Source organism: Aulonocara sp. 'chitande type north' Nkhata Bay, linkage group LG20 (assembly GCF_057382095.1).
Source record: "Aulonocara sp. 'chitande type north' Nkhata Bay isolate Kocher_YH1m ecotype deep benthic linkage group LG20, A_spYH_male_GT1.1, whole genome shotgun sequence".
NCBI classification, from domain to species: domain Eukaryota; kingdom Metazoa; phylum Chordata; class Actinopteri; order Cichliformes; family Cichlidae; genus Aulonocara; species Aulonocara sp. 'chitande type north' Nkhata Bay.
Window position 1 is genome coordinate 12,269,273 of NC_141363.1, and position 25,615 is coordinate 12,294,887.

The 25,615-nt window shown below is 40.5% G+C and overlaps 3 protein-coding genes across 5 annotated transcripts; 1 reads left to right on the plus strand and 2 right to left on the minus strand.

Moving 5' to 3' along the window:
* The first annotated feature begins 627 nt into the window (after window positions 1–627).
* Window positions 628–17,438, plus strand: atp13a2 (ATPase cation transporting 13A2). Of its 3 annotated transcripts, none has more exons than XM_086276415.1 (29): window positions 628–853; window positions 5,266–5,342; window positions 5,753–5,920; window positions 6,608–6,666; window positions 6,777–6,843; window positions 6,921–7,000; window positions 7,163–7,240; window positions 7,319–7,388; window positions 7,538–7,672; window positions 7,766–7,832; window positions 8,757–8,888; window positions 9,655–9,816; window positions 10,085–10,195; window positions 10,291–10,337; window positions 10,419–10,607; window positions 10,706–10,912; window positions 11,083–11,187; window positions 11,515–11,671; window positions 11,792–11,903; window positions 12,017–12,141; window positions 12,281–12,459; window positions 12,918–13,010; window positions 13,093–13,172; window positions 13,317–13,469; window positions 13,613–13,709; window positions 14,955–15,178; window positions 15,326–15,477; window positions 15,649–15,821; window positions 16,778–17,438. In XM_086276415.1, the coding sequence occupies exons 1-29, from the start codon at window positions 841–843 to the stop codon at window positions 16,940–16,942; spliced, it is 3,477 nt and encodes a 1,158-aa protein (XP_086132541.1). In that variant the 5' UTR covers window positions 628–840; the 3' UTR covers window positions 16,943–17,438. The 3 variants fall into 3 exon arrangements, with proteins under 3 accessions (XP_086132541.1, XP_086132543.1, XP_086132542.1); XM_086276417.1 differs by lacking the exon at window positions 628–853 and adding an exon at window positions 4,200–4,638; XM_086276416.1 differs by lacking the exon at window positions 628–853 and adding an exon at window positions 4,200–4,633.
* szrd1 (SUZ RNA binding domain containing 1) lies at window positions 17,098–21,815 on the minus strand. The gene is made up of 4 exons (XM_086276418.1): window positions 21,665–21,815; window positions 20,388–20,437; window positions 19,899–20,162; window positions 17,098–19,177 (listed from the first exon to the last, which is right to left on the minus strand). The coding sequence occupies exons 1-4, from the start codon at window positions 21,710–21,712 to the stop codon at window positions 19,066–19,068; spliced, it is 474 nt and encodes a 157-aa protein (XP_086132544.1). The 5' UTR covers window positions 21,713–21,815; the 3' UTR covers window positions 17,098–19,065.
* A 1,765-nt stretch (window positions 21,816–23,580) lies between these two features.
* LOC147305262 (small integral membrane protein 1-like) lies at window positions 23,581–25,325 on the minus strand. Its single transcript, XM_086278202.1, has 3 exons — window positions 25,221–25,325; window positions 24,818–24,995; window positions 23,581–24,553 (listed from the first exon to the last, which is right to left on the minus strand). The coding sequence occupies exons 2-3, from the start codon at window positions 24,910–24,912 to the stop codon at window positions 24,427–24,429; spliced, it is 222 nt and encodes a 73-aa protein (XP_086134328.1). The 5' UTR covers window positions 24,913–24,995; window positions 25,221–25,325; the 3' UTR covers window positions 23,581–24,426.
* Window positions 25,326–25,615: the final 290 nt, after the last annotated feature.

Consider the following 25,615-nt stretch of genomic DNA (forward strand, 5'->3'; position numbering starts at 1 on the left):
ATTCTTTTATTGTCATGACTGTATTTGAAGCTATTTTTTATTTTTGTATGATACCTGATTTATATGGAATATGGCTGAAGTAAAATACATTTAATAGTAATTTAACATTATATAATTAACATATAAAACTATGAATTGCAATTTTAAATGGTTTAAAAGCATGTAGAATAGCATATGTAGGCAAGTATATATTCTCCCTTTTTATCAAGAAGCAAAGACAAAAAGGTGGTTCGGTGGTTGAATCATCCGTCCCCACCAATGCCAAAACAAAATCTACGCCCTTGGATCCACCCGCCTCTACTCTTGGCGATGGCTGAATACGATTGGTTGGTATTTATATTTAATTAAACGGGTTTTCCAATATTAGGTCATAGCATTTTATTTGTTATTTTTGGCCATTTAATAAAAATGTAAACTTTTCTTTTGTGTAAGGCCAAAGTTAATTTGTTGGATGCCAATTTTCATTCTAGGGACATGTAATCATGACGTGTTGTTTTTGTCATGATATGCGTGATCCACATGAACTGCACCTAAAACAACAACTGTTCACGCATATCATGACGGCTTTATTTGGAAAAAGGCGCCACGTGAAAGAAATGAGCAGATATTTGTGGTCCTTACCAAACCAGCAGTAAACATCACCGCTTCGCGTACCACGCTCTTTAACTTAATGCTATTTCTGCGTCGTCACAATTTTGGACGAGGAGGCTATCCGTAGACATGTGTCATTGTAGTTTAGGTCGCTGCATGGTTTGAAAGAAGCTTTTATGACCGGGAGCAGGAAACTGTTTGTCATTAACATTATGATGGTATGAGAGGTATGCGGGATCTGACGACGGGATGAACGGGAGCGGTAAGTGCGGATGCTTTAAAGGGAATGTTTCCTGCAAACATACACACTGTGTTTGCTAACTGTTAGCCACAACTCTGTTATCTCGCCGGCTAGATACGGATAAATGTTGGCCACTGATGGCAAAAACTAACGGTCATCTTCTGTCAGCTTGCGTACTAAGGTCCCACTTTCTTATTTTTTTCATTTGATCGACTGTGTACTATGTCAGTATAGTGTCAACAAAGGACAAAGGGCTGCTAATAAAGATAAGCATCCAGAATTACTGGAAATTCAACTCTAATGTGAAGCGAACCACCTTTCATTTCTTTATATTTTTGTAGAAAAATGGGAAAAAGGTGCAGCGATTTATCGAAAAATGTGCAAACGTAAATGAAAATACAGTATATAAGGCAGCAACCTAGTTTTTACAGTTCTAGCAAGCTAGGAAGTAACCTTTATTCTTCAGCACAGTCTGAACTCTGTTAGGCATCTTTCATAAAAATGTCTTTAAGTAGTCTTCAAGAATAGTTCTCCAGGCTTCTTGAAGAACATTCAAAGCTCTTCTTTGGATGTTGGCTGCTTTTTGTTCTGTTTTCCGTTTAGATGATCCTACATTGCTTTGATAATGTTCAGGTCTGGGCTCTGGGGACAGTCCAGTTCATGACTGATAGTGTTCTACTCTGTGTTTTTCTATAAATGTGTGCTTTTACTGCACTTGCCATTGCCATAAACCCATTGCCAATCAGACATTTTCAATTCTATGCATTGTATGGCAGGTCAAAATCTGATGGTACTTTGCTCCATTTATAATTCTATCAGTTTTGACAAGATCCCAACACCACTAGATGAAATGCAGACCCAACCATAACAGAAGCCTCACCCTGTAGACACTCATTGTTTACCTCTCTTCTCACCTCCTCCATACTTACTGACAACATTCACTCTATAAGACCTGCTGCCACTGATTTTTCGGTCAAGTTCTTGTGAAATTTCAGCCAATAACATAATACCCTGGAGATGAATTAATGCTTATCCCTTTAGACCATGGCAATCTAAAGACTTCACCATTGCCCTACTTTTGCTACTTACAAAAGCACTACAGAAACTACTGTTTCCTCAATTTACTGTTACTTATGGTATTGCTGTTGTATCTGCTGCAGCTGCAGATACTAGCACCTTTCAGTTTGTGTGCCCTTTTGCAGTTTCATAAAGTATTGTTTGGGCTCCGAGTCAGTAAATTTCACTGCTGTTGTTGCTAAAACTGTTTCTAAGTTGCTAAGATGTAACAAAGGAATTTACTGGCCATATCAGGATGGCAAGGTTATCCTTTGGGTGTACGGACTCTTGGTCCCGGCAGAAAAGCCCAGTGAAGGAAACGGTTTCCAAGGCCTAATCCGTGGATCGACTTCCTTCGAGGCGTGGACGTCTATCAGCAGAGAATGTACCTTCACCTATCAGCAGAGAATGTCCCTTAGTCTGTAACACAGTCAAATATATTCTCAAGTAATATTCAAGCATGCCATTCAGCGTGTTAGTACGAGCTCGGGAGCAGCTCGGGAGCAGCTTGGGAGAACAAGAAAACAGAGACTGCTTTAGATTGTCTTTCCAAAGTGACTCAACTTTATTCACAAGTACAACAGTTTATATAGAGGGTAAAATTCATGAGACAGCAGATTATCAGTTTAAACCAGTACAGACCAAGATAAGGCAGCGTCTTCCTGCCCTTGGGTGAAGAAGCATCCTTTGTGTAGTGTATCAGTTCAGCTACAATTGTGATTATCTCAGCGACATATTTTCAAGGCACAAAACAAAGAGTTCTTTCATTAGTGAAATCTGAAACAAACCATTTGGCCTTCAACAGGCGTCTAAAAGATTAAGAAACTAATGTAGCTGAGGGAGTGATCTCTGTGGTATTTCAACCTTGTACCAGCCTGTGATTCTCACACATCAATTCTTGGGTCAAAGAGAAAAATAACTAAAACAAAGGGGCCTTATTGAATGACAGAGTTTTCCTGTATAATGTCACTATAAAACAATATCCAGTAAATGCTACCATGGTACTAAAATACCTAACACCCAGTATTGGGTTATTTAATTTCAAGGATTTGTTTTTGCATCCTCAGCTCAGATGACTGTCTTGTGTCTGTCTAGTCTTTTTTTTTTTTTGCACACAGGGCATTTCCTTTTTGAGACACTGCAGAAATTTTACTCTGTGTAAGTTCTGTATTATCGTGAAATTGAAAGTCTGGGCTTTCTTAAGTTTTGTAAAGAGATGACACCTTACATGGGTGACATATTTGAATGAGTTGGTGACTCTTAACCGGATGAAATCAAGCACTGATTTTTACAAAGAAAATTGGTAGAAGCTGGTGAGTAGCAACATGTCGTTAAATGAGCCATTCCAAATAGTTAGGTACACAGAAAACTGTGGTGAATGACTTCAAAATCAAGGCCCACTGTGGTGAATGAATAGCTGATACTTTACAGGCTTCTTTTGGTTGAGTATGGCCTAGTTCGACCAAAGTGAGCATGTGATTTGGTCAAATTGCCCAACTTGGATAATCCTCCACATGACTGCAGTACAGGCATGGCAGAACAGATGACTCGGTTGTTTCTTGTGGTCAGGGTAGTGTGCGTGTGTACATGCGTGTGTCGTACATCATATTCTTATTATGAACATGCAGCAGTTATGGTATCATGCACAATACATTGTCTTAATGATAACTTGATATGTGCGTGTGTTTCTTGTTTTTCCAATCAATATCATCTTGGTCTTGAAATGAAATGAGGTAAGCAACTGTAAGTCTTTCTAGAAGCAAACCCTGGTAGTCAGGAGTCATGTTGAAAATTATTTTGACAAAGCACTGTCTTCAGTTTAATTATAATTTTAATAGAAAGACAGAAGTTTGATATAAACCAGTTAAAACATTTGGCTGTAAAAGGCATTTTTCCCCTTAAAAATGTAGATTTTTACCTCCGTAGAGTTTCTCTCTTTTGTTATCTGTTGAAATGTAGTTAAATGTAGCTAAGGTGTACTGGGACATAAACTAGATGGGTAGGTGATCTGGGAAAGGCGCAGATTAGCCCTCTGCTATCTCCACTTTGTCTTTTATCTTAGCAAAGCACACGATAAGAAAGGCAGAGAGCAATCACTGTTTCTCAGCTAGCACTGTCCACAGTGTTGCAGCAACATCCAGTGTATTTTAAGATAGCTGGTGGCGCAAACAAGCACAGAAACGTAATTGTGTTGTTGTCTCTAACTGTTGCTGTGTGTGTGTGTGTGTGTGTGCACGCGCGGGTATGAACCAGATTAACTCGTTCTTTTAGTTTTCAAACAAGGGAAAGCAGCAGTGTAATGTCTGTGCCAGAAAACAGCTGTGAGGTATTGAATGGCCCTCATACTGTGCTCAGGTGCGATTTAATTACTGTGCCGTTCCCATGGTTACCTCACCCGGGGCGGTGGGCGGGTTGCACTCTGGCTGTTAGCTACCTTTATAATAATAAGATAAGATTCCCCTTTCCCCAGTACATTTTTTAATGTAACTGTCCTGTCCATTTGTCCGCATGCGTAGTCTCAGATATGATAAAAAAAAAAAACTAGATTAAAATAAATAAAAATGAACGTCCTGTCTGCAGTTTTCCGGGTGACGTTTCGTGTGACGGGTTTGTTTCAGAAGCCGGTTAGACTCGTAAGCATGAAGAGCCCGGATCAGTGCAGGCTACAGGGAGCCGAAGCACCACTGCAAGGTGGTCTGATCCGTAACTTTCGGGAAAAGGCTTAATTTTAATCGCGCTTTGACGGTAAGGTCAGTCTATTCCTAAATTGTGTTTTCAAATTAAAGGAATGTGGTTTTCTTTTCGATACGAGCCAGCTGTTTGGAAGCGGAAGTCTGTTCTGAAAATAGCGTCGTTTATTGTGCTTTTGTTTTGATTTTCGCTGTTATCGGTATGAGTTTATAGCGAGCTTTTCACCTCTTTCGCGCTGTAAAGTTAATGTTTTCGTTAAACCTCAAAGTGTTTCCAGCTTAATGAGATGCGCGGATTGACTTTATTAGAGTTTATGGTGACTCTTGAATCTCCTAAAAATCATATACATTGTGATCTTACTTATTTAGAAGTACACAGATGAACAACTGTGAGATGTTTTTACCCGCACTGTCCTGGACTGGAGAGCTCTCCCTGTTCAGTTTAGACTACATTGCAGAGGCAAAACATTTTTTAATATTTGTATCTGAATTCCTGCTCAGGATGTCTCACATTAAAGAAAGTCTTCTTCAAGTTTGCGGCATGGACCGGACACAAGCTTTGCACTGCGTTTTGTCAATATTGACTTTGAAGGCGCGCGTGTGTGTGTGTGTGTGTGTTTTATGCTGCTTGGTTCATGTTAATGTTTTAACAGACGCACCATTCACCCTGCATATCCTGTTCTGTAGGTAGTGTGGTGGAGCCGCAGAGCGGACTCCCCTCACCCAGTCCTCGAGACCCCCTACTGAGTCCTGACACACACATGGTAAGAACCTACTCAGTGTTTCTGATTCCTGTTGTGGTGTGTGTTGTTTGTTATCTAGCTGTGAGTTAGATAGATATAGAAAAGAAAAGGTTAAACTGGGAAAATCAAATGCTGTATAAGTGAAAGTGCAGAAACTGATGACTTGATGTTGTGCCCAGCACCTGTCACCTGTAGATGCAGAACTTGCGTTGGTCTCTGTGGCCTTGTTATAAATAACTTCTATCATTTGTGGTTTTTAGTATCACTTCCAAAGACAATACAAGACACAATCTGGCTTCCTACAGTGGCTTTTTAACATGCAATGCCACCAATGATAAGTTGACTAGATTTATGGAAATGAACCGCTGTGTGGATGTGAAAATGAGTCTGATTTTGAACCTGAAATCCTGTTTGGTTCTCTCTCCCACCAGGATGTTCAGGGGTATAAGTGGGTGCGCTGGCGGGTGTGGTTGTGTCGACTGGCTGCCCTGCTGTCCTTAGGGCTCCTCCTGCTTGTGTTTCACTGGCGCCCACGGTTTGGTGTCTTTGCCCGCTGCAAGTCCTGCCCTCCGGCTTTGGCGGATATTCTGCTTCTCAGAGTGAGATAATCAAACAGTTCCTATGCTGAAGTAAACTCAACCTGATGGCTGGCATTATTATCACTGCCTATCACTTTGTTCCACATTGTCCTTGCAGGACTTAATCTAGGCTTCTTATTGCAAAAACTGGCTTGGTCATAGAGTATTAGTATATGTATTATGTATAGTTGTTTACACATTCTCCAACAAAAGATTCCAGGAAGAAACAAAAATCCTTTTGGGGTTGCGTCAGGAAGGGCATCCAGCATACTAGCGTAACTTTACGTAACTTTTAAAAAAAATATATGCTCGCTAATATATGCAATGATAGTTCCATTCCAAAGTTTTAAATAGGGCGTCATCTCCAGCTTTGTATTCCTGGTGTCCTGCATTCACAGTTTGAAACAAGCTTTTTTAGCTCCTCTCTCATTAAGACCAGCTTCCTTTTACGCCAACTGTCTTCAGATTGGCTGCCAAATGTAAACAGAAGGTTTGAACAGCAGGTGGGTGAATCACTGAAGTACTGGAACTTTTTAGTGAAATACTCCTGCTTACACTAACCTGAACAGTTATTACTTTACTTTATTTTGTGATGTTCTGATCACCTAGATTGAATGGCAGTTTTCTGTTAGATACTTCCTGTCTTGCTTTAAGAAAGTGTCCAGTTTCCAACTCTAACTGGTGAATTTGTGTAACCTTTTCCTTCAGGACAGTTTTGGCCAGCAGCATGTGGTGGAGGTCCTTACAGAGGAGATGGAGGAGGGAAGGTGAACTGCTTGTCTATATATTCACACAACACCCTAAGCCTTTCAACTGTGTACATATATCTAAGAGAACTGTTAAACAAAACTAATCTAACTTGGTTGTTTCTTTCCAGTTTGGAGTTGCTTGGACAGTCAGAGGATACCGAATCCAGAGATACAGTTCAGCTGTACAAAGAGGAGGTAAAGCAGATGTTTCAGCAGAACCTTTTGTCCTGAACGGTACTTCTCCAAGATCTGACAGCTTTATTGTGTTGCAGAAAACACTGCTGCGGTACTACCTGTTTGAAGGACTGCGTTATGTCTGGGTGGATAGGAAAGGCGCGTTCTGTCGCGTTAGGTACGGAAAAAACTATAATGCAGTGGGATTCAACTAAACTAGACTCATGAGTTTGTGTGTCTTAAATAAAAAGAAGAACATACCCCCAAAACTCACTCTTTTAATAGTCTAATGCACTCGTTGTGTTGTGGAAAAAAAAAGTGGATTAATTTGTTTTTATAGTGTCCTCAATGAGGACTGGACCTGCAATAACCTGCATGGCTCCCAAAAGGGACTGAGTCCCCTGGAGCAGAGCTTTAGGTAGGAAACACATGGACACAACACATTCCCTAATCTCAGAGGACCATGCTGAATAATCAAATGCACGATTTCTTTCAGGAGAACCATATATGGAACAAATCTTATTGATGTGCCTGTGAAGCCTTACCCAAAGCTGCTGTTTGAGGAGGTGGGATACATGATTACCTTCATACCGATTTCTTTTTCATTTGGCTTTTAAATATTTGATGTAATAATTTATTTAAAAAGCTCACATGATGCATCCAGTTATATATATTTTTTAACATATTTTTTTCACTCTTTTTTTTGTTTCTGTAGATCCTCAACCCATTCTATGTGTTCCAGATGTTCAGCATCATCCTCTGGACGGTTGATCAGTATTATATTTATGCCATATGTATATTTATTATCTCTGTCATCTCCATCGGTATCTCACTTTATGAGACCCGGAAGGTGAGCCTGTTATCAGAAACACACTGGAATTGTAACTGACTGTGTTTAAGCACAGAAACGAGAGAATAATGGTATTTATGTTTTTGTGACCAGCAAAGCATCACGCTTCGCAACATGGCCCAGCTAATCACAACCGTCACTATTCGCAGAAAGTCGGGAGGTGAGGGGTATTTTTGTTTGTTTGTTTTTTTTTAAGCAGATGTTTTATAATATGAATTTACTTTTTTTCCAGAAACACAATTATTTGTGGAATGTTTAACTGATTGATACTTAAAATAACTTTGACAGGAGTCCACTAATGTAATTCATGTGAAGATGGAAGAGCAGTCGATATGCTCAATAAATAATAAATAATATTAAAAAGTTTTAATTGTTAAAGCCAAGACAGTCACTGAGAGGAGCATGTTTATCAGTTAAAAACACTTCGATTTGCTGATGAGATAAAAAAAATAGTGTTCAAACTAAATGAAACTCATTTGTGTCGGTAACAGTTGCTAACTCTTAAACCACAGATGCACCCTGTTAAAACAGAATGTCAGGTCTGATCATTTGGACCAGTTACAGTGTACAAGTAATTTGTTAAACGGTTTAACTGGCACATGCTTGTCCTCCCTTTATGGTCCTCTCTTTATGCACCTACGTGGACAAGGACCTTGACAATGTGCTTTACCGGCTGTAGTCGTGTAACTTTGTTATTCTATCTCATATACAAACATGTTCTACTAAGCATCGCTGAGTGCAAACAGAAAAACTCCCCAGGGAAACTTTAAGCTGTTCCCTTGAGGCAAAAACCAGCTGAGCTTTTTGTTTGTTTAACTAGTTTGCAAAAATATCCAGCAGCTATAGAAATGTAACAAAAAAAGAGAGAGTGAGAAAATATAATTTGGTTCCACATTGCCTATAAGGTTACACATGCAGAAACAGAGAAAAGTACTACATTAAGCACATTAGTGCAGGACTGGTCACGAGGACGAACATTTGCAAAGGAAGTGTGAAATTATCATGTTCAGTAGGTTTTTGATTCTGACCAGTCACTCCAGAAGCCTTCGCATAGACATCTGTACTGGACTGTGTGTTTTCTCAGAGGAGGAGTGTGTGAGTTCAGTGGAATTGGTCCCCGGCGACTGTTTGATCATCCCTCAGGAAGGTATGCTGCTGCCCTGCGATGCTGCCCTGCTGGCTGGGGAGTGTCTTGTCAATGAGAGCATGCTCACAGGTAATTAATTGACCTTAACAGCACCTAAAGACATTTTCAAACAGCCATTTTGAACTTTTCTAAGACATCCTGCAGATGTGCACGTGAGAGCAAATGTTTGGACATTTTATTTGCCAGTCTGTGTAGTGTATGATAGCTCTGTGGCCCATATGATGTTTTAAAACGGGTAATAGTCGGATGAATTCGTAGATCTTGCATCATGCCTTCAGTGTGTTCTAACCAGGTAGCACCCTGGCCTAAACCAAACTGAGTCGTTCCAGTAGTGAGAATAAATGTGAGGCAGACAATTTCCTGCTTTGTGAGAGACGACAGTTTCTAACAATGTCCCTATGTAACTATCATAACCAGGTCCTGACCCGATTCTCCGCATCTGGAGTTAATGTGTGGAAAAACAAAATCGATTGGCTGTGCTCCTCAGTCGTCATGTTATTTGCTCGTCGTGCCCACAAGACTAATTTAAAAGTGTTATCAAGGCTAGAGTCAAGTCATATTTCACAACCTTGAGTGTAACTAAAGCAACAAATTGGCCATCAGAAGGGATTTTCTTCACTTCCAAACTACTTTACATGTCAGTGCTAGTTATTCAATGAATGTTTAGTGTAGGAGTCTGTCCAAAAGAGGGTACATAACTTGCTTCAGACACATTTTTATTATTTGACCAACTAATGGTCGTGGCGCTTGGTCATAAAGGTGTGTTACTAATTCTTATTATAGCCTGACTTTTGAGGAATGTGTGCAGTAATCTGCTCTTGTCATCTGTGTCCAGGCGAAAGTGTCCCTGTGCTCAAGACTCCACTGCAGGCTAGTGATAGGAAGTACAGCTCAGACACTGAGCGCAGACACACCCTGTTCTCCGGTACGCAGCTCATTCAGGCAAAGGGAGGAAGACCAGGAGGCGGTGGGGCTGTTGCTGTTGTTACAAGCACCGGTGAGTAGAGAAACCGATGATGTGACTCGTTCTTTTAGAGTTTATTTTGCAAGTTGAAGGGACCCTGTGATGCTTTGACTCCATGCGGAAATATTTTTCACTGAGGCAAGACGGATCAGATTTTCCTGAAGTGATTAATAAACATGAGTATAAAGAAAATATAAAAGGGTTTACAGTTGCAAATAATTATACATTCAATATATTTTGGCACTTAAACTGTTTATACACCAAGTGAAACCACTTCTGTTTGTATGTGGATTATCCACAGGGTTTTTCACAGCCAAAGGTGACCTGGTCAGCTCCATTTTATATCCTCAGCCAATCGACTTCCGCTTTTACCGAGATGCCGTCAAGTTCCTGCTCATCCTGGCTTCAGTTGGTAAGAGCTTTAACAGCAACCTGGTTATCATTGAGACATGAAGCCTTTTGACCCAATAACAAGTTTTTCCAATATTCCCCATCTCACTGCTGCAGCTCTCATTGGAACCATTTACATTTTTGTGGTCCTCTATAGATCAAATGTAAGTGGCATCTCTAGTGACTGCATGTTTTGCTCGCATAGTAAAATACTATCACTGACATGTGGTTGGATGTGTATCCAGGTGACCTGGGCAGAGCTGGTTATTAGGAGTCTGGATATTGTAACCATTGCGGTGCCTCCCGCTCTGCCTGCTGCCATCACTACTGGCACAATCTACGCTCAGCGAAGGTTGAAGCAACGTGGCATCTTCTGCATCAGTCCACCGCGCATCAACATCTGTGGCAAGGTCTCACTCTTCTGCTTTGACAAGGTGAGGAGGGAGAGTGTTGCTAGAAGTGTGCTGTGTACATAGAGATGAACCACAGCTACTTTACATGTTGCTGGTGCTTTGTACATCTGTTTTCTTAGACAGGAACATTGACAGAGGAGGGTCTGGATGTGTGGGGAGTGTTGGAGGCGGGGCCTGCCGGTTTTTCAGAGCTGGTGCCTGAGCCCAGGCTTTTGCCTCCGGGGCACCTGAGGTCTGGCTTGGCTTGCTGTCACACTGTTGCGCTGCTGCGTGGCCAGCTCCTCGGAGACCCTTTGGAGCTTAAGATGGTCGAGTCCACTGGTTGGGTATGTTACCGTGTTACTTATTTCAAAGTGCTTGAGCTCGCATGCATCTCATTTAAAAATTTGGATTTTTTTAAAATAATTGATGAAAATGTATGCTTGGAGGCTCTTTCAGTTTCACAATCTGAAAACATTAATGGGAATTGGAGTTCATTTTTTTTCTGATTTTGCAGACTCTTCAAGAGCCAGATGGAGATGGCAGTGTGCTAAATGCAGAGTTTGGAGGCCACAAAGTTTTGGCAGTAATGAGACCACCAGATCAACAAGCTTATGGAGCAGTGAGTATCCCTGTTATCACTGATACAGGTTGATCAGTAGGATTTATTAAAGCGAATGCTTACTGACTGTAAAGTTGTTATATGGGCAGCGGTTGTTTTTCAAATAGTTGCTCCTGTGTTTCGGCTGCTGATAATGAAAGATGTACTTGGTTTGTGCCTCTTTTCTAATGCAAGACAGTTGGTAAGCAGATGTAGCCAGGGCAGGTGGATAAATGAAAACGCGTAAGCTTAAGCAGCGTAATTTTTTTTTTTGTCTGCTTTGTCTGCCATTTGGAAAGATCAAGAACTTGCCGAAAGTCTTCATTTATTCTTTCATTTTGCTCTCAGTCCACGGATGAGGCGATGGCAATTGTACAAAGGTTTCCCTTCTCCTCAGCCCTGCAGAGGATGAGTGTGGTGACAGTGACCCACGGGGGGCGCTCAGCTCTTGCTTTCATCAAAGGATCTCCAGAGATGGTGGCGAGCCTCTGCCAGACTCAAACAGGTTCAAAATTGACACAAATCATAACTATAGCTTTAGTGACATTTACTCACGTTTTGTTTTTTTGCAGTACGTTTTCCTATTTTATGACATTTGTCCAAAATGGAATGTTTGCATTTCCAGTTCCAGCACAGTTCTCCAGCAAACTGCACAGCTTCTCCAGTGAAGGCCTCAGGGTTCTCGCAGTCGCCTACAAGCCATTAAATGTGAACTCTAACTTAAGCACCATTGAGCGGTAAGAACATAGTCTATATTTCTGGCTTAATTGTGGCACAAAAACTTATCCATTTTTAAAAAAATGATCTATAATAGTTTAATATGTTTGCTGATCAAGCTGTTTGTCCACAGAGGGGAAGTAGAGAAAGACATGCACTTTCTGGGTTTGCTGATGATGAAGAACTTGGTAAAGCCTGAGAGTGCCAAAGTTATCAACATCCTGAGAAAGGCGAACGTTCGCAGCATTATGGTCACTGGTGAGGAATGTTTTTGTATTCATCACTGACCGTGCAACTTATAATATTTCTTGTTATAAGATAGTAAGTTGTAGGAATCGACACAGATGGGTTTTTTAAAAGTCTTTTTGTCCCATCTTGTGTGTCTTTTTAACCATAGGGGACAATGTTCTAACAGCAGTTAATGTAGCAAAAACCTGTGGGATGGTGGGATCTGACGAGAAGGTGATATTCATCACTGCAACCCCCCACACTGCCCAGTCCATGCCCACCCTGAGGTTCAGCCTGGAGGAGGAAGCGGCTCTTTCTGGCCAAAGTTCAGTAGAGGTCATCACTCAGGTTGGTCTTGCTTAAATGGGACACTCCACTCTGGATTGTACTCTGTTGCTAAAATGTTTGTTACAGTCATACTAGCAGCTATGAAATTATGAAACGGCTACGTTGTGAAAGAGTTCCGGTTGAAGTGTTGCTCACTGATGTCACGCCTGGTTTCTGTGTTTGTGCCTGTGGCCTGCAAACATGGAAGTAAATGACCTCAGTGCTCAAGTAAAGTCGAGGACTCATATTGTTGCCTGGTTATAGTTCATTTTTAATGGAAGCAAATTTGTGCAGCTTTGAAGGCAAATGAAATGGTATGATCTTCATCTCTCTCTCATGTCAACACATTTCTAAACAGCTTGAATGCTTTCTGTTTCTATGACAGTTGTATGCATAACAAGTCCAGCTATGGCCTACTTTTTTTCAACTGGCAGGATTCATTTGAGTTACTGTTACTGATGTCTCTCCTCCTCTCTCAGGGTTTGTATCAGGGTGGTGTTGTCTATCACTTGGCTATCAATGGCAAGTCCTTTGCTGTCCTCTGTGACCACTTCCCTGAGTATCTGCCGAAGGTAATGGAAACTGTGTAAACAGGAATACTTTGACAGTGCACCACACTTGCACGCTAATGACTTTAACCTGCTGTCACTGCAGGTTTTGATGAGAGCCACGATATTTGCACGCATGGCCCCTGACCAGAAAACCCAGCTAGTGAAGGAGCTGCAAAAACTGAAGTGAGTACAGTTTCTGCAGCATACACAAACTAGAAAGGAGTTGACACATAAGGAGAACAAATGGGAAATAAAACAGAGTAGAAATATAATGAAAGGGAATCATTTTTATAACATTAACTGTGAAATACTGCTCTGTTTCTGAAGCTACCGAGTGGGGATGTGTGGAGACGGGGCCAATGACTGCGGGGCACTAAGAGCTGCTGATGTCGGGGTTTCTCTTTCCGAAGCTGAGGCTTCAGTTGCTTCACCTTTTACTTCCAAAACTGAAAACATCAGCTGTGTGCCCCTGCTTATCAGGTAAAGACTGAGATTAAAAGCCTAGAAAACACAAAGCAGATGGGGGAAGTCTTTTTGAAAACCAACCAAACTTCTCATTTGTGTCTGCAAAAAGAAAAAGATCTGTCCTTTTTTTTCCCCCGTCCTACTCTTTTTCCATTCAGAGAGGGACGATGTTCTCTGGTCACCTCCTTCAGTCTCTTTAGATACATGGCCCTCTACAGCCTCATTCAGTTCTGCTCCGTCATCATCCTCTACACGGTGAGTATCAGCAGATCACAACTCCCTCATCTTTCTCTGCTTTGTCCCCGTAGATCACCTTAAACATGAAGCTGCAATTTATTGCCAGCTTTTCATCCATTGTAGAAATAAACCAAAACATACATTTTATGGATAAAATGACTGAAATAAACTAAAAATGTATGAAAATATGTGTATAAATAACTCATAATAAACGTTACACATGTTTCAGATAAGCAAAGACAAAGATAACACAAAACAGGTGTAATGATACCTGCATTTTGGTAGGTCTGGATAGCCAAAAGCTATCCGGCTATCCAGACCTACCTGGCCCTGTGGGAAATGGTTATTACCCCCTCTTCATCCCACCCTCTATATTAATTATGAATTAATGTGATTAGATGCTTTTTTTTTTTTTAACGATGAGTTCAGTTTCACACCCAAGCCTGATTACTAGCAGATCTGTTGGATAAAGAAATAACGTGACCTGTTTGACAAGGCGAAACAGGCAAAAAGATCTCAAAAAGCAGCTTAAAAACAAATTAATCAACATCTATCAGTCTGGAAAGGGTTAAATATCTGATGGTTTGGGACTCCAGGGATCCACAGAGAGAGACATGATCCACAAATGGGGAAAACTCGGAACAGTGGTGGACCTACAGTGGCAAGCCTACCAAAAATACTCCAAGAGCTCATTGAAGGTCATCCAGGTCACTCATGCTGGAAAACCCTCCGCTTTGGCTGAATGAAAGCAGTTCTCCGAAGAAAAGTTGAGCAAAGTTCCTCCACAGCGATGTGAAACATTCATTGCAAGTTATCACAAGTGCTTGATTGGACTTCTCGCTGCCAAGGGTCAAACCCCCCCCCCCCCAAAAAACAAAAAACAAAACAGTACAACCTGGTCTACAGGTAGTGAGAAATGAATGTGGCCAAAAACTTTAATAAAACGGCATGAGCGAAAGCACACTGCATTCTGTTCAGCTCTCGTCAAAAAAAGCAGTTTTAACTGTTATTCTTAGAAGCAAATGGAAATGACTATGTGTATGTGGAGCTCCAACTTTAAAATGTGGAAAATGTTCTTTCACTTAATATTGAACACTTTGGTAGCCCATAAAATGTGACCTGTGCAGTCTCTTAACACCAAATGCCAAACAGAACCACAGTCCGGTTGACTTGATCTGCATGAAAACAAAACAGTCCTAAATCATACAAGTTTGTTTTTTTGTTTTTTTCTCCCCTAAATAATCATTCTTGATGTGTGTCCAGGTGAAGACGAGCGTAGCAGACCAGCAGTTCCTGTATTGTGACATTCTTCTGGTGACTCTGCTGGCCATTGTGATGGGAAGAGGAGGCCCTAGTGAAGAGCTGTACCCTTCCAGACCCGCGGCTAGTCTGTTGGCCCTGCCTGTACTGGGCAGCCTCTTCATCCACACCTGCATGATTGCTCTGGGCCAGCTGGCTGCGCTCTTCATCACAACCTCAGAGGAGTGGTCAGCAAAATAGCTTTTATTTCTCATCAGACTGCCCTCAAGAAAACTGTTTACGTTGACTTCTGTGTGTTCAGATGCAGATTTAGAAAAAGAGCATCCCACGTGTTCTGCACTTTAACTCTTATTTGTCTCTTCCTTCATTTTTAGGTATATTCCTCTCAATGCGACTGAGGTCGGAACAGCCAATCTGCCAAACTTCGAAAACACCTGTGTGTTTGACATATCTGGTTTCCAGTACATCATCATGTCAGTGGTGGTCACCAAGAGCTACCCCCACAAGAAACCCCTCTACCACAACAGTGAGTCAACATGTTCAAATGCCAAAGGAGCATGATTTCAGTTTGGGAGGGCGATACATTTGGACAAATTTAGAACTATTCATGAAAGTCATACTGAGTTCAACATTAGTGAAACTTATCACTGATGCAGGACAGTTGAGTCACAAGTGTTTTTTTCTCTCCTTTTCCCAGTGGTTTTCCTTATCCTGCTGTTCGTCCAGTTTGGTGTGACAACCTGGCTGGTGTTGTATCCTGGGGCTGTCTTTAGCCGGTTACTTCAACTGTACAACATCTCTGACATGAATTTTAAATTGCTGCTCGTTAGTCTGGCTGCTCTCAACTTCCTCATTTGTTTTGTCGTGGAGGTGAGTGATTTGTACGGAGCTTCCCAGATTCCCCGTCTGTTAAACTACACAGCAAAATCAACGAAATCAGACATCTTTAAAGTGGCTGTGATAGAAAGCTCGTAATATTCTAAAGTGAACATGTTTGCTAGAATAAGGCCCTACTGTAGACTTTTTTTTTTTTTTTATTATAGCACATTTTAAAAGCAGCAGTGCTGACCAAAGGAGTGATGTGACCATGCTTTCTGATGCCTGTTAAAAGATGCACAGCAGCATTTTGGACTAACCACACATAGTCCACTCTAGAGGTGTTGAAGGCCTGAATAAAGAAGATGGGATTTTTCTTTAGCGAATTGATGTAACTGATAGAACATTATTTAACAACTGTGGCCACATTTGTTAAATAAAATAGATAAGCATCTTAAAAAAAATAAAAATAATTAACAGTGAGGGAACAATAAGAAGCAAGAGGGCACACGGTGTCAAGGTTTGTGATACCATCTTGTAGACTGTTAAACGGAGGCTGCAGTGGGACAGAGGGATCAAATTAAATGGGGTAATAGTAATAATGATGCTTTCATTGCTTTAAGTGAGATACGATACTGTGCAAAAGTCTTCACACTTCATTTCCTTATACTTTGCTTTCAAGGAGCCAGGCTTGTTTTGCAAAGTAGGTCTTGAGCAATAGTTCAAGACTCAAAATTTTCTTTGGACACAGACTTGCTTTTAAAAAAAAAAAAAAAAAAAAAACCCCAAACAAACACACTTCCCATTATAAAAGAAGTGCTGGGTCTAAAAAGTAACTTATATTAGATGAACATAAAATAAACAAATCCAGCCCAGACCTGAGACAGTAATAATTTGTCATTTTCTGAGCAAAATATAAAGTATAGGGGTGCCTCAGTACTGTTGTGCAGTACTGTATATCAACAGATTCCCTGAATTATTCTACCACTTCCATGTTTTTTTCCTCCCAGGTGCTGATAGACCTGGGTCTTTTGAACTGCCTTCGACTGCTGCGAGGGAAGCGTCCGTCTAAGAAACAGTATAAACAGCTGGACTCTCTTCTGTCAGACTCTACATCATGGCCGCCTCTCAATCAAACTCTGACCCCCACAGATACAGTTCTGTGCTGTAGCTAGCATCTGCTTGGCCTTCCGTGACTGTAATCTGAGCCAAACTATGCCACAGATGCCCAAACTACATCCCCAACTTGACCAACAATGCAAAGTCTTCAATAATAAACTATTTTTATTTAAGCTGCGTTTTTTTTTTAACAAGTTATTTCCATGAATTTAATGTGTTTTCCAATGCAAAGCACTGAACGTAAACATTTTTTTTTTTCCCAAATCATTTTATTAAAGTATTTACAGGCAGTTTGTGTTCGCACTTGGCTAAACCCGTCTCCTGCTCTGTCGTTAGAATTCCTGAACAAAAAATCGCTTACCAGTACTGTGAACTCACCCTCAGTTTCTTGAAATACAGTAACACAACCAAAAAAAAAACCCAGGAAGTAAAGATGTGATACAGGAGGCACAAGCTGAATTCAACCACTGTAAGAACTTTTTGTGTTTATGTCACACCATTTAATATGGCTTTGAAATCTCCTCTGTTTCCAAAAAAATAAAAAAAAATAAATCTATTGAACACAATGGTCTTTGAAAGCCACACAGGCAACTGCTCTCTGGATCGCAGCTAGCTGCTCCATTTAAGCAGTGGACCATCACTCACCATTCTTGTGACTAAAATGCTGACGGTGGGAAAAAAAACAAAACACACCCAACATTCATACACCTTGGGGCATAGACATCATTTCAGTTACATTGCAATTTATAGAGCACGGTTTCTAAGTGCCAACCCAAGCTTAAATACGGACATTAGCTGTATGAGCAATCAACCCTGCTGGAAAAATACAATCTTATTCATTCATTCAGCCTCATTCACTTGACCTGAGTTCCTACATGCTGTACTTCAGTGGGGTGTATGAAGAAAAGAAGCACGTCGCCAACAAGGTGGAGTTAAGACAGTGAGGCTCGAGAGGTACAGCAGTAAATTCACCATCTGACCCTTCTTTAAATTGCTGCCAACATCACCTTCAAATAATGATTTTTAGGTTGTTGTTTTATTAGTTTTTGATTTTAAAAAAAGGGCTTTTGGTTCTTTTTTAGTTAAAAAATACTGCTCTGACATTGCTGCCCTCTTCTTAAAGAAAAAACTGCAGGAAAGCTACTTAAAATGGACTTCAATCCAACATCTCATCTTTTTTGCCTTTACTTTTAAATAGAAATGAAATGACAGTCTAAGGAAGACAGCCAGAAAGCTTTAAAAAAAACAAAAAAAACAAAACGTAAACATACCTTGTCAGATATACAACTTCCACATAAATCCTAACCCCTGTTTTAAGAAACAAATGGCAATTTACATATTAGGTTGTGTCCTGATAAATCTAAAATCTCAGTCAAGTACTCATTAGCAGTGTGTGCATTTTAGACACCAGCTGCAGTTCCAGGTGTTTAAACCATACAAAGAACCCAACATGTAATATTGTCAGATTTTGCCACCAAATAAAGGTGGAAAACATATTTCCTATTTCTTAAAAACAGCAAATGCTATGTTTATTTTAAAAAACAAACTCAATATAAAAAGCTGCTCTAAACAGATTCTTGCGGTGTATGTGTGTGTGAGAGAGACATACTTTTACCTGTTAGATATCAGAACAACCCTAGATTTGATAAAGACAAGCGAGAGAAAGATGAGATTAAAATTTAGTGAGCCAACAACTGAAAATTAAAAACACAAAAAGGTGACGTCTTATTGCTGGGAGAAAGCTGCTGCACAAGTACCAGCTCATCTCATTTTAACATGGCCCCTCATTTTTCCTCCTCTGTTTAAGTCTTTCTGTTTGTCCTTTTGGCATCCTCTGACGAAGCCACTTAGAACCGGAGGGGAGACAGATGGAGGTGAGGGGCTTTTCTTAAAGGGGAACATCACAGTGAGTCCAGAAAATGTCCATAATCACAGTGCCAAACAGATTGAAGTGGGGAGAGATGAGAGCATGTTTTCATTGGACTTCTTCCTGGAGTTCCTCGCTCCCTGTCGGTCCTAGACGGCTGTGAAAGAGGCCGACAGCAAGGATGCTTTACTTATAGATCCCCGTGTACGTAGGGAACTGAAGGAAGACGTTTTTAAGAATACAGTACTGCATTTGCTCTCAAGAGACCCTTTATCTCTCTCCCTCAGGGGCTGGGGGGCCCTCTAGGTGCACTTATCTGTGCTGTCGGAACCCTTGGGTGCCGTCTGGGCCGGTTGGCTGCCGGACAGTGTGACTGTTTGATCTGGTGTCCTCTGAAGGCAGTGTAGAGTTATTGTGCCCTGGTCTGGCATGAAAAAAAAAAGAAAAAAAAGAAACAGGAATAAATTAGAGACAGCAGTCTTTTCCATATGCCAACAGCTTGACACAAACTGCACACAACTCACTGCCAGTTGGCAACGTTCAGTCATAGTTTTTGTTTTGAATGGACGTCCTACTCCAGAACTGTCCTACTTAAAGGATTCCTGTCGTGTCACGAGAGACAAGTACCAGCACACGATTTTACAGTTTTGTCTTTAAAAAACAAACTTTCAACTTTTACACCACTGCACTTTGGTTGCATTAACACTGATTCTGGCAAAACCCAAATCAAATGAATAGAACTTCCTCTTTTTTATTCAAATAATGTCACATTAAGTAATGCAAAGGATTAGGAAGCTTTCTGTGATCAGTGTAAGTTTCAACCAAAACCAAAAGATATATTAATTAGCCGTAATCTTCAGAGCGGGAGGACATGAAGTCCACCCATCCTAGTAACCGTGTCCTCAAAGCTCCTGTTTATCCAAGAGTATAGATTACAAGTGTCAAATCAAAACTGTAAATAAAAACAACCCCGTTTTGAAATTGTGATAAGAGACTCCCTTGCATTTTAGACTGAAACACAAACTTCATACTTGTGCCTGTGCATAGGTTGCTGTTCTGTCAAATGACTGCTAAGCTCCCTAAAGTAAGCAAGCATTTTGTTAGGCTGTGATTAAAACGCCTCAGTTATATTTGATGAGTATTACCTGTCTATGTTGGGCTTATCCTGTGGCGTCTCCTCTGGGCAAGCGCTGCCCAGTATTCTCTTCCTGGCCTCGGCATACTCTGCTTCTCTCTGGGCCAGGGATTTGACCTGCGGTGTAGGCCTGTTCTGATTCGGGCCCGAGGTCAGAGAACCGTTACTCGCAGGCCGCTTCAAAATGCGTATCTGGGGTGGAGGTGCAGCTGGTAAGGAGTCGTCCTGTATTACCATGGTTTTCTTCAGAGATCTTGAAGAATTGCTGGAATCCCTGGAAGCAAAACAACAGAGGCCGTCCATGTAAATTTACTTACATGACAGATGGGAAGAGGCCGCTACAAATGAGTGCTAATAAGTTTAGAGGATAGAATTAAAGTCTTTAAAAAAAGTTGTATTAACAAAAGCAGGTATTGCTATAAATGGTACAAGTATAGTGGGAACAGCAAGAAGCATAAGAACACAAATAACATTTTTCTTCAACCTTTAAAATCCTTACTTTTCTTTCTGGCTGATCCTTAGCTTCTCTTCCAACCGTTTTTCCATTTCCTGTGTGGAAAACCAGCATGCATGGGGATACATATAAACAAATGAAACTTTCAAGATAGGAAGAAGTTCAGCAGGCAATAAGTGGGAAAGTGGATTGAAGTTGGGATTCAGTTACAAGCTATTTATACATGTGCACAGCAGCTGCCAAGTCATAACAGAGTGAGTGTTCCGCCTGCTAACATTAGCCGCCTGATGTTGCCAACGAAAACTAAATGTAGATGTTAGCAGAGGTACCGGCGAACCCCCAGCAAGATACGTTAAATCAACCCGCAAGTTCAACCTGAGGAGCTTCTGAAGTTCCGGCCAACCCCAACCAAGAGCCACGTTCGTGACGTCACCAGCTAACGAGCGTTTGCCAAACTACCGTGACTACAGCTACCTACTGTTAGCTGAGTGATACCAACTGACCAGTTGGGTGACATAACTAGATATCAAACCGGGAACTAGTTGACAACATGGCCGAAATAGTCGAGCAACAGCCTGGCCTTGTGAGGAGAGGGGGAGAACACGCTGAACAATACAACCACTTTCAATCAGGCCCCACGACAATGAACATCAACGTAGCGGTACCTATTTAAAGAAGCTTATATTCACTTTCTGACAAATTTCCTCCTTAAATTGACTTGTCGCCATCCACGGGCTGCTTTGGCTCTGACGTTACCGCGGGGATGTCATTTTTTCCAAGATGTTTTAAGCTTTAAAAATGTATGCCGAAATGAATATGAGGCAAATTTAGATAGGAATATGGACTCTGGTGCTCTTCTGCGAAGTGCCTATACCTGCCGACAAATAAACTGACTTTATTTTGACACATTTTCTACGCGAGCAGTAAATGGCTAGCTTAGCATTACATTAGCCAACTTGAACCTTAGCATTTCAATTGGAATTCCGGGGTTTAGCTCGCGTCAGAAGCCATAGTGCTTAGCTCGCCAACGTTAGCTAAAAATCTAGCACATTAACGACATTCAACGCGAAATTATTCCAAACAGCTTCAGTCGTTTGCTTGGCAAAGTCCGCGTTAAGCCTGGTTCAGTGTCAAGCTATTGCTACTTGTTCGCCAAGTTTCTTACAGCTAACATTAGCTTTAGCCACATTGTTGGCCCGTAAGACCCGTTAACGTTGAACAGCGTTATGGGAACTTCTTAAAGCTAACCCCTTCGTTAAAAAGAATCGCCTAGAAGCACATGTGTCTTTAACCGAAGCTACATTGAGACATTTGTTATTTACCCCACTATCAGCAGCTTCTTCCCAACTTTCAGCGATCTCCTCATCCATGTTACATTTTGCTCAGACACGCTGTAGAGTTAGGTGAACCGTCCTCCTTCAGGTCCGCCTCCCGGCTGCCTTCACACAGTGACGTCACGATCACGGATTTCCCCAGAGTTTGACGCTGATTTTTTTTTAAGGCCACACTACATTTCAGTACAGTCTCGGTAAACAGAGCATTTATATTATGCGTAAAGTTATGTGAACTGTGTTCAACAAAACAGTGACTTCTTCATTGTTAACAGCTTTATGATAACAAAAGGCGCACCGTTTTCAGAGACAGTATAAAGACAGAACTCGGAGGACATTTGCGTATTCTAGTGAAATTTCTTAGCCAAACCCCATATACAGATGTCAGTATTTTTAACCAGTTGTGCTACATGACATCTTTGTCATAAAATGACATGTACTTTTTATGCCCTTGCATTAACATCTGTGGTTTAAATTTTACATTAGAAAGCGAGGTAAAAACGTCCATGTGGCTGCACAAATAATATGGCTCGCTATTTAGTGAGCCTCAGAAATCATGAATTCATTCATTATTTTTCCATCTGTATTCCTTCTCCGTGCTAAGAAGATGTCTAAGAAAAAGTCATCAGTGTTCTTGAATTGAGAGAATAATTTCCTCAGCTTCGAGTCCTTTTTTGTCATATATGGCAGCAAAATTTGCTGGATTAGAGCTCATGTTTATAATCAGACCTTATATATTTATATATAAGCATATATTTTCTCAGTGATGATCGCTTCTTTAATTGCATAAAATAAAGAAGACCCACTGTCATTTGTAGTAGAAAGTCAGACTGATTGATGACACAGCAAGCTGTTAAATTATTGTACTGTACTTGTTATCCAGAGATCTTTATTGCTACCGGAGTTACATCTCCTTCCTCATTATCACAGTTTTGTTCATAGATAAGAAAGACTTTTAAATTGCTCTTAAAGTGATTTACACCGGAACCACCGGAGCTAACCTGGACAAAAAGAACATGAACTCAATAAACTCACTGATGTGCATGTCAGTTATAGTGGCAGTATGTGCCCCATTGCAGCCAGATATATTTCTGTTTTACAATGCAACAGAAATGTGCTGCTGTTTTTTTTTTTTTTTTTTACATTTTACTCATTTATTTTTGTAAACAGCAGATTATACTGTACATATTAGGTAGAATATGTCCTACATCTCATTTCAGTGGAGACATTTTTGTAGATTCAATACTTGTAGGATATTAGTGTTCTGAATAAAGACATGAAGGCGATCTGAGTGCAACACTTTGAAATAAACACAGAACTAAAAGTCAAGTGTTTGTTTGTTTTTTCGTTTACCTGGGATCTTTGAGGAAGGATTGGCACACAGCTGTGGCTGTGAGCACAGCCGCCTTCTGTTATGGCAGCCAATCAGAGAATAGCTGCTTTTAAGAAAAGATGGCCTTAAAGGGACAGGAGCTAAAACAGTGGATGTTGTTTGGAAGCTCACTGAGGGCAATTATAGGATACATAAAGATTATATTTAAACCATCCATCCATCAGTTTTTCTACTGTATAAATGGTAGAAACGGATGAACGTATGGAAAAGTGAACCATACAAAAGCTACCCTATAGATAAGGCAGAGTAAAAGAATAAAAATGTAGAGCATTAAATGTGCACTTTCAAATCTTTCATGTCATTTCCTAGTCCAAACAGCCTGTCCACTTTGTTCTCATGTTACAAATAGGTTAATGTCAAAATGTCAGTGAAAGATTAGATGCCCTTATAGTTTAATATTTCAGGCGTAATAAACACAAAGATATGACTATGGTAAATATCTGGAGCAGGTTTTCCAGAGGGTAATCGAATGCATGAAATAAACAACAGACACTGTATGAAAGTAAAAGTTGGATTTATTTGAAACAAAAAGTGAGTTCTCAAAGCAGAGCATTAGAAGAAGGAATGATTATAAAGGAGCTGCAGTGAAACGTCCAGCAAACTGAGTTTAGTTAGACATTATTCAGATTCATTCAGAAATACTACATTAGATGCTGTTGTATTTCTAACCTAAGCATCAGTCAAGGATGCCACAGTTAGTTTTGATTAACTTAATTTCTCTTTTTAAAAGCAGAATTTTATGTGCTACATGAGTGTTAAAAGTCTCCATAATAAGGATAATTCATCATTGCTGCTTTTTCTGCTTTTTAAGATAATTGTAATGCACTAATAACTGGGACATTAAATTCCTGTGTAGTTGCTGGTGAATGTTTGTGGAGAGTGTTTCACAAACTATAACAAGTCAACTGCTGCAGTCACTCCTTTTTAAGAAGCTGTGCAATCAGCCAGTCCTGCACAGTTTAACTGATGATTGTGTTTAGATGCATTTCTGAAAAGTGGAACACTCATCTAGGAGCTGCAAATACCGTTGAATGTACAAATCAGTATGTCTTTGCTACATAATGCTGGAAAACTAATTACGGGCTGGAAAGCCTAATGAAATCAGTGTGCAGCAAAAAAGGAAAAGGCTGTCTAGAGTTCAGAAAATGCTGTCAGTGCTTGATGTCAGTTAAGAGTGAATTTCCTTTGAATGAATGAATTTGGCAAGAAACATTCAGACACAATTGCATTTTAAAATACAGCTGAGAGCTACAGAGTTGATTTGAATTCTGTTCAACACAAAGATTTTCACTGTTAATGTAGCATTGTATAAATTCATGGTTTGTCCATGCACTTTTATCTTGTGATGGCTTCCTTCATTCTACGGGCATCGATGGATGTGGTATCCAGTCACGTATCCTATAATGTAAACAGTCACCAGTGCAGCTACAGCTCCTGCAACCTTCACTGCTATTCCAATGTTGCCGGTGCACATTCTGTTGTAGATCCTGTGAATGGCAGAGAAAGGGAGGAAGAATCAATTATTTAGTGGTCCAGGCTTAAAAGGTTAAAACAATACTTGTGGGTATATTTTTTGTATAATGCTGAATTTGAAACTGAATTTGCAATGCCCCCCATCAAACCTATACATTATATTTTTATGTTTTATCTCATGTGTGTAGTTCTGTTTCTATTCAGTGCATTGTAGCTTTGCTTCTCTATACCACTAGGAAATATGCAACTTTAATGTCATGCATCATTTCAAGTCTCACCTTCGCAGAACAGGCTGTGAAGCCTCCACGTTCATATTGATATTTTCCTCATTCCAGCGGTCGTATTGCACGCTGGGGGTACCGTTGGACTCCATGTGAAAACTTCTCCTTCCTTTCAGAGACTGATCTACTGGAATCACTGCTCACTCACTGCTTCCCTGTACAGGTTCACTGTGCTCTGAAACAGCGAGTTCAGAGAGAGTTGTCTTGGTGTATATAACACAATATCAAGTGTCCATAAAAGACTTTTAGGTCATAATCTTGATCATAATTTTGAGATTTGTGTGCAAATCTGTTTGATTATTACCACTAACTGATGTAATATTCTACACAGGAGATTGCCAAATGTTCAAAAATCAGTTTTCACTTCATATGCTAATGTTTATATAAAGATCTTGCTCACCTGTAGGAGTCTCAAACAGTCACCTCCTTGCTTAGGAATCTCTGCTCTCAGGCACTTTTAAATCCAAGCCTGAGATCAAAAGCCCTGCCTCCTGCTTGGTATGAGACCTTGGCCATAGTACATGTCAGTCTGTCATAAATGCTTTGGCTGTAATCTTGCTCTTCTTTTTTCACCTCATTATATGTCTCTTTCTCAGTTATAAAACCTGGTGTGGTTCATTATAGTCTCCGGTTTCATCCTGCACATCCTGTGCAGATAGTAGACTACAGATGAAATAAAAATGTTAATGGTGATGGTCATGATACTCCCCTGTGCCAGAGAAAACTCGATTTGTTGTCTTTTGTTGCCTTTTCCTTGGCTGCACTGCAGAGAGCATTAGTGATCCAGTTTGATGG